At 58.6% G+C, this 15395-nt stretch overlaps 1 protein-coding gene across 1 annotated transcript; it reads left to right on the forward strand.

The window, feature by feature from the left end:
- Positions 1-538: 538 nt before the first annotated feature.
- On the forward strand, positions 539-9756 carry DLL4 (delta like canonical Notch ligand 4). Its single transcript, XM_046649295.1, has 11 exons — positions 539-1067; positions 1179-1448; positions 1941-1998; positions 2797-3060; positions 3471-3531; positions 3618-3748; positions 5238-5407; positions 5581-5800; positions 6953-7655; positions 8162-8270; positions 8806-9756. The coding sequence occupies exons 1-11, from the start codon at positions 1002-1004 to the stop codon at positions 8809-8811; spliced, it is 2058 nt and encodes a 685-aa protein (XP_046505251.1). The 5' UTR covers positions 539-1001; the 3' UTR covers positions 8812-9756.
- The last annotated feature ends 5639 nt before the right edge of the window (positions 9757-15395 follow it).

Genomic DNA, 15395 nt, shown 5'->3' on the forward strand with positions numbered 1-15395 from the left:
GGGAGACACCCACCAGGTGGAGGGAGGGAGCCCCAGAGTCTTAGACGCTTGGCCCCTTGCCTTGCCCCGAGTGGCCACAGAGAGGTTAATGCGTCTGCTGGCTTCCCTGCTGCGCCAGAGACTTATGGCGGGTGGGCGCTCACAGGTTGGGGGCCGACTAGGCGAGGATTCCCGAAGCTCTGGGACGGAAGAGATCGGAGTCCTTTGCTGTTGGTTTCGCTTTCTGGACTTAAGTTCTTTTTTACCTGCTCCGGGGCTGCAGGTAAATAGCGTGGCTACGGACGCACCGCCCACGGGGACTCCCCAGTGTCTCCGCCCCCACGACCATCCGGGAACCACTTGCTCACCTCCCGCCCCATTCCCCCCGGCCCTCCCCCTATCCTCCCACTGCCAGGGTCTCGGCCTGTAACCCCGTGATTGCGAAGAACTGGTCACCTCCGCACGCTCAGAGCTGGGGGACCAGGGACTGAGAGCTGCATGGAGGGGCGGGGACCTGTGCCTGACTGGCCGGCGGGGAGGGGGGATGGCGAGGGCGGAGGCCCCCTCCGGGCGGCGCTGGGGCTGTAGCAGCTAGAGGCCCGGAGGGGTGGGGAGAGTGACCATGAGTCTGAGTGACAGGCAGCGAGGAGAGGAGCCAATATATATAAGGAAGGCTCCGGAGCGCACAGGTTTCAGTAGCGGCGCTGAGCGCAGGCTGGGAACACGAGGCTAAGAGCCGCAGCTCAAGCCGCCTCAGCGCAGTGTACCCGGGCACTAGCCCGCTTGCAGCCCGAGGATTAGCCCGAGGACACGTCCTCTGCGCGGCCACCGCCCAGCCGCCCTCACCTGGATTACCTACCGAGGCAGTTGCAGCGGAGCTAGCGAGGAGCGAGGCAGGAGGAAAGCCTTGAGCGGAGCCTAGCTTTTCAGGTCCCCCTCCGGCGGGTGGACGCGCGGGAAAGCGGCGTCCTGAACGGAGCCAGCTCCAGGGCGGGCGAGTGGACAGAGCGACGCCCCAGGGGATGGCAGCGGCGTCCCGTAGCGCCTCTGGCTGGGCGCTACTACTGCTGGTGGCACTTTGGCAGCAGGTAACGACCCGCGCCCTCGCTGCCCCCTCCCGTCGCGCCCTGGGCCTGAGCCCCGGGCATCTACCAAGCTGACCGCTCCCCTCCCTCCTTCCCTCGGTCCCTGTGCAATAGCGCGCGGCCGGCTCGGGAGTCTTCCAGCTGCAGCTGCAGGAGTTTGCCAACGAGCGAGGCGTTCTGGCCAGCGGGCGGCCGTGCGAACCCGGCTGCCGGACCTTCTTCCGCGTCTGCCTTAAGCACTTCCAGGCGGTTGTCTCGCCCGGGCCCTGCACCTTCGGCAGCGTCTCCACGCCTGTGTTGGGCACCAACTCCTTCGCGGTCGGGGATGACAGTAGCGGCGGGGGACGCAACCCTCTCCAACTGCCCTTCAATTTCACCTGGCCGGTGAGCACAGCCTGGGCGCACTGGGAGGTCACGAAAGCCAAGAGAAGGGAGTTCCCTGGGACCAAAGCCCTCTCCCCAGATTTCCTAGGTCCCCTCAAAAAAATGGGGCGCTCTCTTTTGATCCTTTCTTTTTGCTGGGACTTCATCCTCGAAAAGGCTCTCACCATTCTTCCTCTTCCCAGTTGTACGCCCCCTCTTCTCCTAGCTCTTGGGATACGATTTTCATCACCTACCCCTCCGGCGCGTCCCCCACCTCCGAATGACTCTCGCGTACATTCCTCATTCCTCAACCCTCCTCCTACCCCGGGTTCTCCTCTCGCCTTCCCTGCTAGCGCGCGATGCTGCGCACAGACCCGTTATGTTGACCCCGGCGCAGTAACTGTATCCTGCAATTAGACTAATTAAACCGGCTGCCGCGAGGCACCCCCACCTCCCCCCCTGCTCATCTCGCTCGCTCTCTGTCTTCCCCCGCCCCCTCCTTTCTCTTCCCAGGGTACCTTCTCGCTCATCATCGAAGCTTGGCACGCGCCTGGAGATGACCTGAGGCCAGGTGAGTAGCTCGCTCCGTCGCCACAGGGGGGCGCCACGGCACAGCGCCGAAAGAGTTAAGCTGTCATAGGCGGGGGAAGCGCGGGGTGGGGGGTGGGGGGCAGGACGCTAAGCTGGGCCAGGAGCTGCGCCCCGCGCTGGACGCTCGGATTCCGCCCGCTGCCTGGACTCTGAGCACAATTGCGTTTCCTGCGGGTTATTTTTGGCGTGGGAACGCGGGGAGCGCGGCGGTGAGAAAGGCCGAGGCTGCCAGCGCCGCTGACGGGCCCCTTCCTGTATTTTACACCTTTCGCGAATTCCGCTCCTTTGGAAAGGGAATAATGGCTTTGGGATGTTGTTCTGACACAGAGGAAAAGGATATTTCAGCAGCACAACAATTCTCACTTTGAAAAGGAAAAAGAAAAGCATTACCCATCTCTGAGGGCAGAACCCCTGAATGGGCACCTAAGGACCCCTTGCTCCCAGGGTCCTCCCTGGCTTGGAGAGCTTTTCTTTTTCTTTTCTTTTCTTTTCTTTTTTTTTCTTTTTTTCCATTTTGACCTCTTTTCCTCTTTCCCCTGCCTATCTGCCTCCAGAACACTGGAATATCTTCACATCCTTCTATTGTCCCCTTTTTGAATGGTATCAGGCCCCTTGCACATGCACACTCACAGGGCAGCTAAGCAGTGGGACCTTTGGGTTCCTTTGGCCTGTGCTTGCTGGCAGGTGGGGGTCATCTGGACAACTGGTTTGATCCAGTAGTTGCTGGCACTCTCGGGGACTGGCTGCCCTTCCTTGACCTGGCCCTCTGCCCCTTCAGAGGCCTTGACACCAGACGCGCTCATCAGCAAGATCGCCATCCAGGGCTCCCTAGCTGTGGGTCAGAACTGGTTACTGGATGAGCAGACCAGCCTCCTCACAAGGCTGCGCTACTCTTACCGGGTCATCTGCAGTGACAACTACTATGGGGACAGCTGCTCACGCCTGTGCAAGAAGCGCAATGACCACTTCGGCCACTACGTGTGCCAGCCAGATGGCAGCCTGTCCTGCCTGCCCGGCTGGACTGGGGAGTACTGCGAACAGCGTAAGCAGCCAAGCTCCCACCTGCCTGGAGGGGGGTCCCCTGAGCAAACACAGTGGCATCTTCTTGGCCACAGCCTGCCTCTCTTGCAGAGCTGGTCCGGGCTGCCCACTAGCTGGACCTCAGGAACAGCTGGGGATGCTTAGGATGGGCTTGAACTCTGACCTTGTCTCTTCTTAGTGCTCCTCCCCATCATACCAAACCCCCAAGGACCCCATTATTGCATCCATCCAGCCTGGATTCTCCTTCCCTGTGCCACTGTTTCCCTTTAAGACACCCACGACTCCTTTGGGAGGCCAGGAGTGGGAAGTGAGCCCAAGAGAGCTGGGGCACCCCCAAGGCCAGGAGAGGGTGAGTAGGGTTTCAGAGTGCTTGGCATCCCAATCTCACCCAGCCCTGTTTTCTTTCCTTAGCTGTCTGTCTGTCTGGCTGTCATGAGCAGAATGGGTACTGCAGCAAGCCAGCGGAGTGCATGTGAGTAGAGGACAGGAAGTGGTGAGAAGGGAGCCATCCCCTGGCTAGGCCCTCACCTCACCCTCAGCCTCCCTTTTTCCCCACAGCTGCCGCCCAGGCTGGCAGGGCCGCCTATGCAACGAATGCATCCCCCACAATGGCTGTCGCCACGGCACCTGCAACACCCCCTGGCAATGTACCTGTGACGAGGGCTGGGGAGGGCTATTCTGTGACCAAGGTGAGTCAGGGCAAAGAGAGGATGCAGAGGGGATGGGAGAGATGGGCTGGGAGGCAGACTTGTCACCTGGACCCTTCTTACCTGGTGATCGCTGCATTGGCTTTCCCATTATCCTTCAAGGGGCTTGAAACTTTTAAGGATCTTTACAACTGGCCTAGAACGAGATGGTGGATCCTTCTTCCTCAGGTGCTGGGGAGATAGGGTGGCTGTAGAAGCCAAGAGGGTGATAAGTTGGCAGCTTGGAGGTTGCACCCATAAATTCCAGCAAGGCCAAAGAGAGAGGGATGCCGGGCTCAGTTCCTCTTTCTCCCTCGTAGTTACCTATTAACCCCCTAAGTGTTTGCTTACCTGCCAGGGCTGTTTGAGCAGCTCTCCCCTAAACAGCTGTCTGGTTGGGTGTGCCCACCGGCTGCAGGTGAGCGGGGCCTCTGGGCGGAGTGACATCTAACCGACTTCTCTTGGTGTGGGCAGAAACAGCCTCCCTTGTTCTTCCCTGGTTGCACTTGCCAGGCAGCTGCCAGAGCCCACGGTGTCTCTTCCTGGTGTTTGTTGAGGCTGGTCCCTCTTCTGGCTGCACGGGGGTCTGCCAGCCCCAACCGTGGGGGAGGGAGCCTTTTCTCTTTCATCCTGGTAGCCAGCTGCAGTGTGTGCCTGCCATTTTCAGGGTCAAATGGGGTGGTTGCTGCCATGGAGACTCCAGCACAGGCCTGGGTTGGGTGGGCATGGGGCTTGCCAGGATAGAAAGAACTTGCCTAGAAGACTCGCTGGCAACAAGGGGCTTGGAATTCAGCCTCTGTATTCCATGTGTGTGTGGGTGTGTGCGCGCGCGTGCACGTGTGTGTATCTGTGTGACTTTCTCTCGCCACCTCCCAAACACACACACGCACACCTGGTTCCTGTCCATTTTCTTTCCCCTCCCCACGTTTGCTCCCAGGTGACACAGTCATATACTCATGCAAACACAGCCCTCATGGTCCCTATATTTGCTCTGTCTGGTTCTCCCTCTCTGTCCTTCCCAAATAAGGAAACAAATACTTATATTTAAAAATACCCTCATAATACATTCTCCTTTAAAAAATGCCTGGTCACTACGTATGGTGGCTTTTGCCTCCCCTCTGCCATTTCCACCTGTTAAAATTATATCCCTCCTTCTCGGCTTATGCCAGCTGTGCCTCTCCCATGAAGCCTTTACTGACTTTTACTTTGACACGTGGCCTTGCTATCCACTCCTCTTCCTTACCTTCCTTCTACCCTGGCGGCCAGAGTTTGTGAGCTTACCTGTCAGGCAGTTGTCCAACTGTGTTTTTTCAACTTTGATCAATGGCGCTGGTCAGTTGTGGTTCAAGGTGCTTCAATATACATGATTTCATTGGCAGAGGAGGAAGGATATTTGGGCCCAGAAGACTTTGAAGTGAACTTGCACTACAAGGAGCCTGGAGGGGGGACCATTCTCTAGCTCTGCTCAGCTGGTTGGTTCCTGTCTCTGCAGATCTCAACTACTGCACCCACCACTCCCCGTGCAAGAACGGGGCGACGTGCTCCAATAGTGGGCAGAGGAGCTACACCTGCACCTGTCGCCCAGGCTACACTGGCGTGGACTGTGAGCTGGAGCTCAGTGAGTGTGACAGCAATCCCTGCCGCAATGGAGGCAGCTGTAAGGTGAGGCCCAGGCCAGCGCAGGAAGGCAGAGGTCAGACCAGGTGGCATCCAGGCTTCCCCACTGCAGGTGGCCAGTGGATGAGCAGCCAGGGACAGGTGGGGGGGCCTAACCCCCAGCCATGTGTCCCTGTCCCCCAAGGTCTGACTTTAGCCCCTTTCTGGTCTCTCTCCAGGACCAGGAGGATGGCTACCACTGCCTGTGTCCCCCAGGCTACTATGGCCTGCACTGTGAACACAGCACCTTGAGCTGTGCTGACTCTCCCTGCTTCAATGGGGGCTCCTGCCAGGAACGCAACCAGGGGGCCAGCTATGCCTGCGAATGCCCTCCCAACTTCACTGGCTCCAACTGTGAGAAGAAAGTGGACAGGTGTACCAGCAACCCGTGTGCCAATGGTGCGTCCTGTTGCTTTGCTAAACTGATGGACCAACCCTGGGTCCAAGAGAGCCTTCTGATGAGGGAAGGTCAGGGGCCTTGTCTGCCACTCTGGGCAAGCTGAGATGGGTCCCCGTCTGCTCTGTATGGTGAAGAGCTTGCGTGATCAGCTGAGCTGCTTTGGAAGAGGGGTAGCAGGTCGAGGCCTGAGGAGGAGTCCTGTGCCCCCTGCGTGGCTTCCATTCCTATTCCCATGTCAGAGGCCTGAGCTGGCTGGGGTGGCCTCTGACCCTCTCCAGGAAGTCCTGGACTAGAGAGAGGGATGTTGGAGGCCTCTTGTCTCTCCTCTGAGGAGGCTGGTACGGTTAGGGCCCTGCTCCTAAAGGCCTCAGTTTGCCCCATGGCCTTGCCCCATGGAGCCTGGCATGGCACAAGGCATCTAGAATGTTCAGCATCTTTTGGGCACAAAGCAAGCTGGTTATCTTTGTCTCCTTGGGCTCCTGGTGACCCTCTGTGAGGCAAGCGGACAGCACTGTGCAAGAGAGAAGCCTCGGGAGTGGGGAGGGGTTGGAAGGGCTGCGATGGAGTCTGCTCTCTAGCTAATCGCTTAGTTAGCTCCCTGGAGCCACAGGTTTCTTCATCACTGAGTGGGAAATATCCCTGTCTTCTGTCTTTCATCTGGCTGTGGGGATGAAATGAAACAGTGATCATTACGTTTATTTGAACATTTACTATATACCAGGCATGTGCTCCTGCCTTCACGCCCCATCCTACCTAACCCCCAGAGGTCTCCTATGGAGGGGATAGCATGAACTCCAATTTAACAAATGAGGAAACTGAGGCTCAGAGATAAGCTAGAGCAACAGGTGCCAGATCCCCAGCTAGAGAGAGGCAGCTGAGAGTCAAACCCAAGCACATCTGTCCCATTCTACTGTCAAGCTCTGTAAGATGCTAGTCATTTTTATACATGAGCCCACTGAGGCACAGAGGACCAGGGTCACACTGAGCTCCAGGTCTCCTGTCTCTTCTCACAGTACTCTTTGTAGTAGGGTCTGTAAGTGCTGGCTGTTCATGGAGGCAGAAGGACCCAAGCTTGTTCCTGGGATCGGGCACTCACCTGCACCAGGGGGGTTCCCGCCTGATTGCTGACTTGTGCCCGCGTGTACCCACAGGGGGCCAGTGCCTGAGCCGAGGTCCAACCCGAATGTGCCGCTGCCGTCCTGGATTCACAGGCACCCACTGTGAACGCCACATCAGTGACTGTGCCCGCAGCCCTTGTGCCCATGGTGGCACTTGCCATGACCTAGAGAACGGGCTGGTGTGCACCTGCCCTCCTGGCTTCTCTGGCCGGCGCTGCGAGGTGCGGACAGCCAGCGACGTCTGTGCCTCTGGACCCTGCTTCAACGGGGCCACCTGCTACACTGGCCTCTCCACGGACAGCTTTGTCTGCAACTGTCCCTATGGCTTTGTGGGCAGCCGCTGCGAGTTCCCTGTGAGCATGCCGCCCAGCTTCCCCTGGGTGGCTGTCTCCCTGGGCGTGGGGCTGGTCGTGGTGCTGGTGTTGCTGGGCATGGTGGCAGTGGCTGTGCGGCAGCTGCGGCTTCGGCGGCCCGATGATGACAGCAGGGAGGCCATGAACAACCTGTCGGACTTCCAGAAAGACAACCTGATCCCCACGGCCCAGCTCAAGAACACAAACCAGAAGAAGGAGCTGGAAGTGGACTGTGGCTTGGACAAGTCCAACTGTGGCAAACAGCAGAACCACACATTGGACTATAATCTGGCCCCAGGGCCCTTGGGGCGGGGGACCATACTGGGAAAATACTCCCACGGTGACAAGAGCTTAGGGGAGAAGGCGCCACTGCGGTTACACAGGTGAGCAGCACTTGGAAGCCCAGGACCTCGCCACTGACCCCTGCATGGTTCTGCCTGGGCCTCCCCGGGATAGGCGGGAGGCTGGCACCAGCCCTTGACTGCTTTTAAGCAAACAAGGGGTTTTGCTACCGGCAGGAGGATCCTCCAATAAGATTTCTGCCAGGGGTCCTTTGTCCCTCCCTCCCATTCATTCACTCACAAATGTCAAGTGTCCACACTGTGTCTCTTGGGACTTCCATCTTTCTACAGCATGGCTTGCCTCTAGTGGCAATGCTGGCTTTTTCCAGGCCTGAGACCCCTTGATGAGGTTGGGGGTCCTGTGGCTCTCTTAGGGGCCTTCTCCTAACTACCCCCCAGGCTAGAATTGGCATCCCCAGTCCCTGTGTTTCTCCCAGAGCCACCTCTGCCAGTGCCCTTTGGCTCGCCAGGGTCCAGGTTAGCATCCCCATCCTCTCCGCAGCCCTCTCCCCAGCCCTCCCTCACCAGCCCATCTTGTGTTCCCTCAGTGAAAAGCCAGAGTGTCGGATATCAGCGATATGCTCCCCCAGGGACTCCATGTACCAGTCTGTGTGTTTGATATCAGAGGAGAGAAATGAATGTGTCATTGCCACAGAGGTGAGTGCTGGGCTTGCCTGTCCTTCCAGCATGTCCCCTCCTACCTTTTGGGGATGAGAAAGTGGCCTGGTTACTCCTGACCCCAGGGGCCGCTCCTGAAGGGTGGGTCAGAGCCCCTCCTTGGCAGGCCAGGTTCAGTGGCTCTCGGGTCCCTGCTGGCCTAGTTGCCACAGAGGGTGTGAAACAGGAGCCGTGGCGGTGAGCCGGGCCTGATCTCTTCCTGCTCTGTTAGTGTTGGGCTGGGCAGCCGTGGCACCTGGCCAGCTTCCAGGTGCTGCTTCCCAGCTGCTGGTGGCTGAGGGTGGTTGCTCTGTGCCCCTCCTGCCCCTTCTCATTGGCTTCCTCCATTGGCCCACCTCATGAGCACAGGCTGCCAGGCATGTGCATGTGCTGGGGCAGAAGACCCGGGAGGGCTGCCCACCTTCCCTTCACCCCGCCTGCCCCATTGCTTCTCCTAGGGAGGCCCAGGGAGGCCATGGAGGGAGTGCTTTTACCCCGAGGTGACCCACTTCCCTGCTCTCCACATGTTCCCCAGGTATAAGGCAGAGCCTCCCCAGGACATCCCAGCTTTGCCCCAGCAGCTGGACCTTCCTTCTGCATTGTTTACATTGCATCCTGGATGGGACGTTTTTAATATGCAACGTGCTGCTCTCAGGAGGAAGAGGGAATGGCATGAACTGGACAGACTGTGAACTTGCCAAGAGATGCAGTACCCTTCCACACCTTTGGGTGTCTGTCTGGCATCAGATTGGCAGCCATGCCAGCAAGGGGAACGGAGGAGAGGAGAGGTGCCACTTGGACCTGCCCTGCCAGCAGTGGCCTTCAGAGGGCTCCTTTGGGGCTCTGGCCTGTTTTCCAGAGGGAGTGGCAGTGACCCTGTGGGGCCTGGAGCTGCTGTGGTCTCCACTGGCATCTGTTTCCAAAAGTGCCTTTGGCCCGGGCTCCATGGCGACAGCTGGGTCCAAATCAGAGAGGAGAGAGGAGGCCAGTAAGGGCAGGGCCATCCATCCGTGGGCCGGGAAACCATCAGGTGTGGCTCTTGGCAGGAGTTGCCCTGCAGGTGAGGTGAGTGCCCGAAGCAGAGGAACACTTTCCGCCCTGTGCCTCCAGCTACCGCATGTGGGCCTTGCTCATAACACCACCCCAGCCTCTCCCTGGCCCAGGCCCTCTGGGCGAGGATGTTGGTAAGCCTTACCTGGCTTCTGTAGCCTCTGGCCTTGGGTGCCTATGGGCTCCTATGAGCAGACAGGTGGAGGGTCTGTCCCTTCTGTCAGCCAGGAGCGCCAGGCCTACCTGGGGAGCTCAGGGCAGTGATGCTGGAAATTCCAGCGAGGGAGAAATTGGGTGCTGTCGCCACCTAGACCCTTTCCTCCCTCAAGCCCGTCCCTGCGGCCTCAAGCCTGGGCTCTGCCCACGCCCACTACCGCCCTCAGACCACCCTTGAAGCCGATCTTCAGAAATCAATAATATGAGTTTTTATTTTGTTTGTTTTTTGTAGTTTATTTTGGAGTCTAGTATTTCGATAATTTAAGAATCAGAAGCACTGACCTTTCTACATTTTATAACATTATTTTGTATATAATGTGTATTTATAATATGGAACAGATGTGTACAGGAGTTTATTACTTCTTGGGTCCTGTCTTTGTGATGGCAGAGTGGGAGTCTCCTCATCCTCACTCGCCTTCTCATATTGCTTTTGGCTGCCCCACCAGAAGCCCCAGGACCTGCGCATGCACTTGGGCTTGGCCTGCTGTGCTCCAGACCCGTATCCCCTCCAGGCCTGGGGGAGCCCGGCCTCACCCATCTAGTTCCCTGCTTGCTGGCTGGAGGCTGGCTGCATCTCCCCTTAGACTCCCACTGTTCCCGGGGGATATGCCCCCTGGCCCGAATCTATCCCTCTTTTCTTTCCTGGAGCCTGAAAAAGCTTATGGGCTCCCTAGTCAGCCTGAGGGATACAGGAATTTGGGGGAATGGGATAATTCTGCCTGTTTTCTTCTTTTCAAAAGCATTCTCTTGTCAGAGAATGGGGTCTCTGAACCATGATGATGTGTGGGTCCTGCCTCCTGCCGTTGCAGGGTTTTAGATGGACTGCATCCTATTCTTTTCTCAGCTCCAGCAGGGCACTGGTCTTGAGGCGGTGCTTTGCCTTGGGTCTGTCCTCCTTGCAGCTGGGCGGGAGAGCTGAGTCTGGGCGCCTGGTCTGCCTGGAGCTGCTGGAGTTTATTGAACACCGCAGGGAGGGGTGGGGGAGGAGGTAGCCTTCCCTCAGCCCAAGTGTCTCTGGCTGAGGCACCAATGAGGGAATTTCCAGTCTCTACTTCATGCCTAGCTTCCTCTAAGGCGCAGGATGGTCCCTAGGGTGCCACAGTCCTTTCTCTACAGCCACAAACATTCTCCATGGAGAGCAAATGATGAAAAAATGAGCCGTTGACAAAAAGCTGAGCAGATGCTCCCGGCTCTCAGCCTGTCCCAGTAAAGCAAAATAGACCCACCAGATGCTCCCAGTGGAGTCCAAGTCTATGCCCTGCTCCTTGCTCTCCCTTTTCCTCTTTCTCCCTGACACACACACAGCATGCCCGCGCCTGATCTGGGTGCTTATGCCAGAGACGCGGGAGCAAGAGACCTAGGCTGACCCACACTCACCCACATGCACACGCTCCACGCCTTGCTCATTGCTCCCTGTTCCCCTCACTGCATACACAGGGTATCAAACAGGAAAGCATTCAGAGAGCCGTTCCCACAGCCTGAGCCGGCAGCAGGGGGAAGAACAACACGACCTCACTCTTCCTGCCCAAAATGAAACAGGAAAGCTGCTCCCGGGCCCTGGGGGGCGGGGGGAAACTGGGCTGGGACACGCAGGCGAGATGACGAGGCTCCCATGTGGGGGACAGGTAGGACACCCGCAGGCCTGCACGTCCACACCACCAGGCTGTGCTGGGCTGCATGGGCTGCCAGCCTCTCAAAGTAGAGCCCTAGACGGGAGCTGGCTGGCTAAAACCACTCACTGGCTCTGATACCCTAGACAGGGAGCTGGGAGAGCCCACCACGCCGGCTTTCTGGGGAAAGAGGGGATCCAGGCATGGACTTGGTCTGGGCAGCTCCAACCTGTACTTCGTGCTAGACTCCATGTCTAGTGACGTGGCAGAAGCTGGGCCAGGTACTTGAGGTGCCAACAGGCCCCAGTGGAAGCCTGCCTCTCCCCAGGATTTCCAGGTCGCTCCCTGAGAGTCCAGCCCCTTCTCAGAAGCAATGTACCCAAGACTTTCCTGACAGAGTATCCAGTGTACAGGAGAGTCCCAGGCTTGGCAGAAACAAGGCCAGGTGATAGCTCTAGACTCACTGTGAAGCGCTCTCCATGGTTTAGCAAATGCCCATGTTTAATCTGCATGGGTATTTCCCAAGAGAATTCAAAGTTCGGCAGTTCCTTAACAGCCTGGAGGCAATGCCCTGCTTAAAGAATAAGTGTGACCCCACAGTGACCTCCAGCTATGAGGACAGCTGCTCTTCCAGGGCTCACTGGCTGGTAACCACCTGCATATCACTGTGGGGAGGTGAGTCAGAGAGAGGCTGTGAAGAAGGGAGGAACGCCTTTGTCCTGCTTGCTTAGCCAGGGTCCCCTCTCCTGCCTCGGAGCCCGGGGGGGGGGGGGGGGGGGAAGAGGGTGGGAAAGACTGTGGCCTCTACCTCCCCCCAGCCCAATCTAGATAAGGCCACGAGACTAAACTCAGGTAGTACGGCCGCTGCGCCTCTGGCTGGGCCCCGGGGCTCTCCCCTCCCCGCAGCTCTCCCAGCCGCTACCCGTGGGTCCGCAGCATCGGCGGACCCAGCCCTCCGCCCCACGTGGCCTGCCGCATTCCGGGAAGGGGATGGAAGTGATTCACTCAGGGAACTGTGACTGTCCCTTCCCGGGCAGAGGATGCGCCTGGGAGGTCCCAGCGGCCTTCCCCGGGCAGCCGCGCCCTCCTCGCGCCCAGGGCGCAGGGCCCGGCCCCGTGGTCTGGCCGGATCCCGTCGGGCCCGGAGCCCTGAGCGGCGGCGGAAGAGGCAGGTGCGGCGCGCTCGCCCGGGCCAGCCCTCCACCTGCCGCGGCCGCCGCCGCCGTCGGGCGCCCCGGGGGTCCCGCGGCTCCCCGCCCCCCGAGCCCTTTGTTACAGCTCCACTTCCTGTTTGCGGCCTCCCGACCCCGCTCACTTCCCGGGCCGGGAAGCCGCCGAAGGCCGCGAGCTTCTCGGAGACTCCCCGCCTGCTCGGCCCCGCCTCCTGCATCCCCGAAGCCCGCCCCCGGCCTGGGAGCCCGCGCTGGGCCGCGGCCGCGGGAAGCCGGTGTCGCCGGCGGGCCAGCGGGCGGGACGGCCCGGCCCCGCTGCCTGGCACCAGGGGGCGCTGCGCGGCCGTCGGCACTGCCCCTGGAGGGGTCGTCGTCCCCCAAGGCTCGGGGGTCAGCCCGTCACCGTCCTGGGGGCCAGCGGGACGAGCCTGGGGAGGGGCTCCGGACGCGAGCTCAGCTTTCTTCTTTGTCGCGCAGAGCTCCCTCCGGGTCCCCAGCCCCTAAGCCGCCCGCGAGAGCGCAGTGCGACGCTTTCCCGTGAATGGGCCTCCAGGTGTCCAGCGCAACAGGGCCCTTTCGCGTCCTGAGCCGTCGCGGCAGCCAGGCCGACCGACTGAACGCGGTCAGCCGGCTCGCTGCCCGCCTCGGCGCAGTCCTTGTCCTCTGGCCATCCCCGCCCCGCGGGCAGCCTGAATGGGGACGGGCTGGAAGGGACACCGGGTTTGTGTTGGGAGGCTGAAGCTCCCTTCCAGCACTACCTCTCCTTGCCAGGTGACCTGGGACAAGTCCATCCATGTCTTCATTCCTTTCACGCTGATTGAGCTCCTTTTATATGCCAGGCACTGGCAATAAAACATGGGCTCTGCCCAAGAAAGCTAACCATGAAGTTAATTATCTTTCACCTCTCAGAGGATAATACCTCCTGCGCATCATGATTGAGGTTGAAATGAGTTCATCTATGAAAATGTGAGAAAGGAGTTTCCTCCTGGTTGGTTAATCCTTCTTAAGCTTTTGTTGGCAAACCACTTTCTGGAGCTTCCACTTTCCCAGACCACAGGATGGGGTGGGCTAGAGAGGAGCTTGGAGTCTGGCTGGACAGTCCCAGCAGTAACCCTAGGACCAAGGAGGCAGCTGAGATCCCAGGTTGCCTCCACCATTGCTTCCCTCTGTGCCCTCTTCTTTAAGGAACACTACTAGTCTAGGTCAGCCTCCTCTGATACGGGGAGTAGGGGAGGGGAGACCCTGGCTGTGGGAAGGGACAGCAGGACCCTAAGTCCTCCAGAGTGCCCTTCCCCTTGAGATTTGCCACAAGTGACTTTTGCCACCTTTTCCCTGGTCTCCGGGGCCCTGCATCCTTTAACACCCTGGTCAGGATTCCCTTCATCCCCAAAGATCCTCTGAGGCCACGACACAAGGTCCAAAAAGCCATCTGAGGCTACACAAGGCAACTAGCAGACACAAGGTAACTGGCATCTCAGGAATCTGGGTTTAGCAACAGGTATGCTCTGGGCCCGTGCCAGTCCTGCGTCATGGCACCCCCTGCAGGGCAAGCCGAAGCCTGCCAGGCCTGGCCAGCCTATCTGTCTCCCGCCATCCCTCCTCCTGGCTCATGTTGGAGGCAAAGCAAGCCGTAGGAGTTAGCAGATGGGTACATGCCACTTGGCTCGTCCGAGGATTGCTGTCCCTTTCCCACAGTGGCAGATGTCCGAGCCAGGTCCATCCTGCTAGACCCGGTCTGTTCAGTTTCGCCTCCGTCAGTGACCCCATTCACTCAGTGCTTCCTCTGGTAAAAGTGATCTAAATGGTTCTGGATCTCCTTCCCATTCACAGTAGGCCCTTGCGGGAGGGTGTCCCAGCTGCTCTCATTTAAGGGGCTTCACTTCCTAGGCTCTTGGTGGGCCTGAGTCTGCCCCTGCAGTCATACCCCTTTTGAACAGTCAGGCTTTTCCACACAGGCTGTTTTTCTAGGGTCTTCTTCTAAAGCCAGGTCCTACCGCACTGTAGCCCTCTGCGGGGTCTGACGTTCCACTCATGGCTCTCCACTCTACGCAGCCCTGGCCTTCCACTGAAATGCTCCCCACTGCTGTTCTCCTCAGCCGTGCAGCCAGCCACTTCCGGCCCCCACAAACTACACCTTCCTCTCTCCTTGGAATCTGGAGGGAGGGCTCCCCATCCCAACCCTCTGTCGGAGCCCTGGCCCCTCCCTTTCAGGTGGGTTAGGCCAGAGCTCTGAATAACTGGAACGCTGGCCTCCCTAGGGTGCCCTGTCACCTGCATCTTCCTCCCTCTTTGGAAGCTGGAAATGGGCAGGAGCCAGGTTTTCTGCCATCGCATGCGCTCTTCTGCCAGGACATGGGTGAATCCTACAGTCCCTGCTTTTGTGGACCGGGGACCAAGTAGCCTTCCCCCTTGGCCCTGGATTCAGCTGGCATAACCAGCCAAGCAGCTGTCTTCTCCTCTTCCGAGGTGGGCTGTACTGAGGGATTTAACTACTCCATCCCGTCTGTTTGCCAGAGTGTTGGTGGGCCCTGTGTCCTTCCTGCACACGGGCCAAGGACCTGAGGACACACTTCTCTCTCAGAGGCCTGTGGGAGGTGTAGCCCCTCATAGAGGGCGGATTATTTATTTTATTGATTGATTGATTTTGGCACCCCTCCCCCCAAGCACACAGACAATCTATCTTTGCTCAAACAACTATTCTATTAATAGTGTGCTTGGGGCAGACTATCACCCATTCTGCTTTTAAAAATACTCCTTTAGGGGCCGGCCCAGTGGCGCAGAGGTTGAGTTCGCACATTCTGCTTCGGCAGCCTGGGGTTCGCCGCTTCGGATCCCGGGTGCAGACATGGCACCACTTAGCAAGCCATATTGGGGTAGGCGTCCCACATATAAAGTAGAGGAAGATGGGCACGGGTGTTGACTCGAGGCCAGTCTTCCTCAGCAAAAAGAGGAGGATCGGCAGCAGATGTTAGCTCAGGGCTAATCTTCCTCAAAAAAAAAGAAAAGAAAATACTCCTTTAGTACCCTATTGACTGGAACAATTTGTGAATTGCATGGCAAGAATGGAGGGTGAGATA

This window comes from Equus quagga, chromosome 2 (genome assembly GCF_021613505.1).
Source record: "Equus quagga isolate Etosha38 chromosome 2, UCLA_HA_Equagga_1.0, whole genome shotgun sequence".
NCBI lineage: Eukaryota > Metazoa > Chordata > Mammalia > Perissodactyla > Equidae > Equus > Equus quagga.

Bases quoted from the DNA above. Each gene is read 5' to 3' on its own strand.
- DLL4 (XM_046649295.1), top strand. From the start codon at position 1,002: ATGGCAGCGGCGTCCCGTAGCGCCTCTGGCTGGGCGCTACTACTGCTG. The intron at 3,532-3,617 runs GTGAGTAGAGGA...TTTTCCCCACAG, and splicing joins AGCAAGCCAGCGGAGTGCAT to CTGCCGCCCAGGCTGGCAGG. The intron at 5,408-5,580 runs GTGAGGCCCAGG...GTCTCTCTCCAG, and splicing joins GCAATGGAGGCAGCTGTAAG to GACCAGGAGGATGGCTACCA.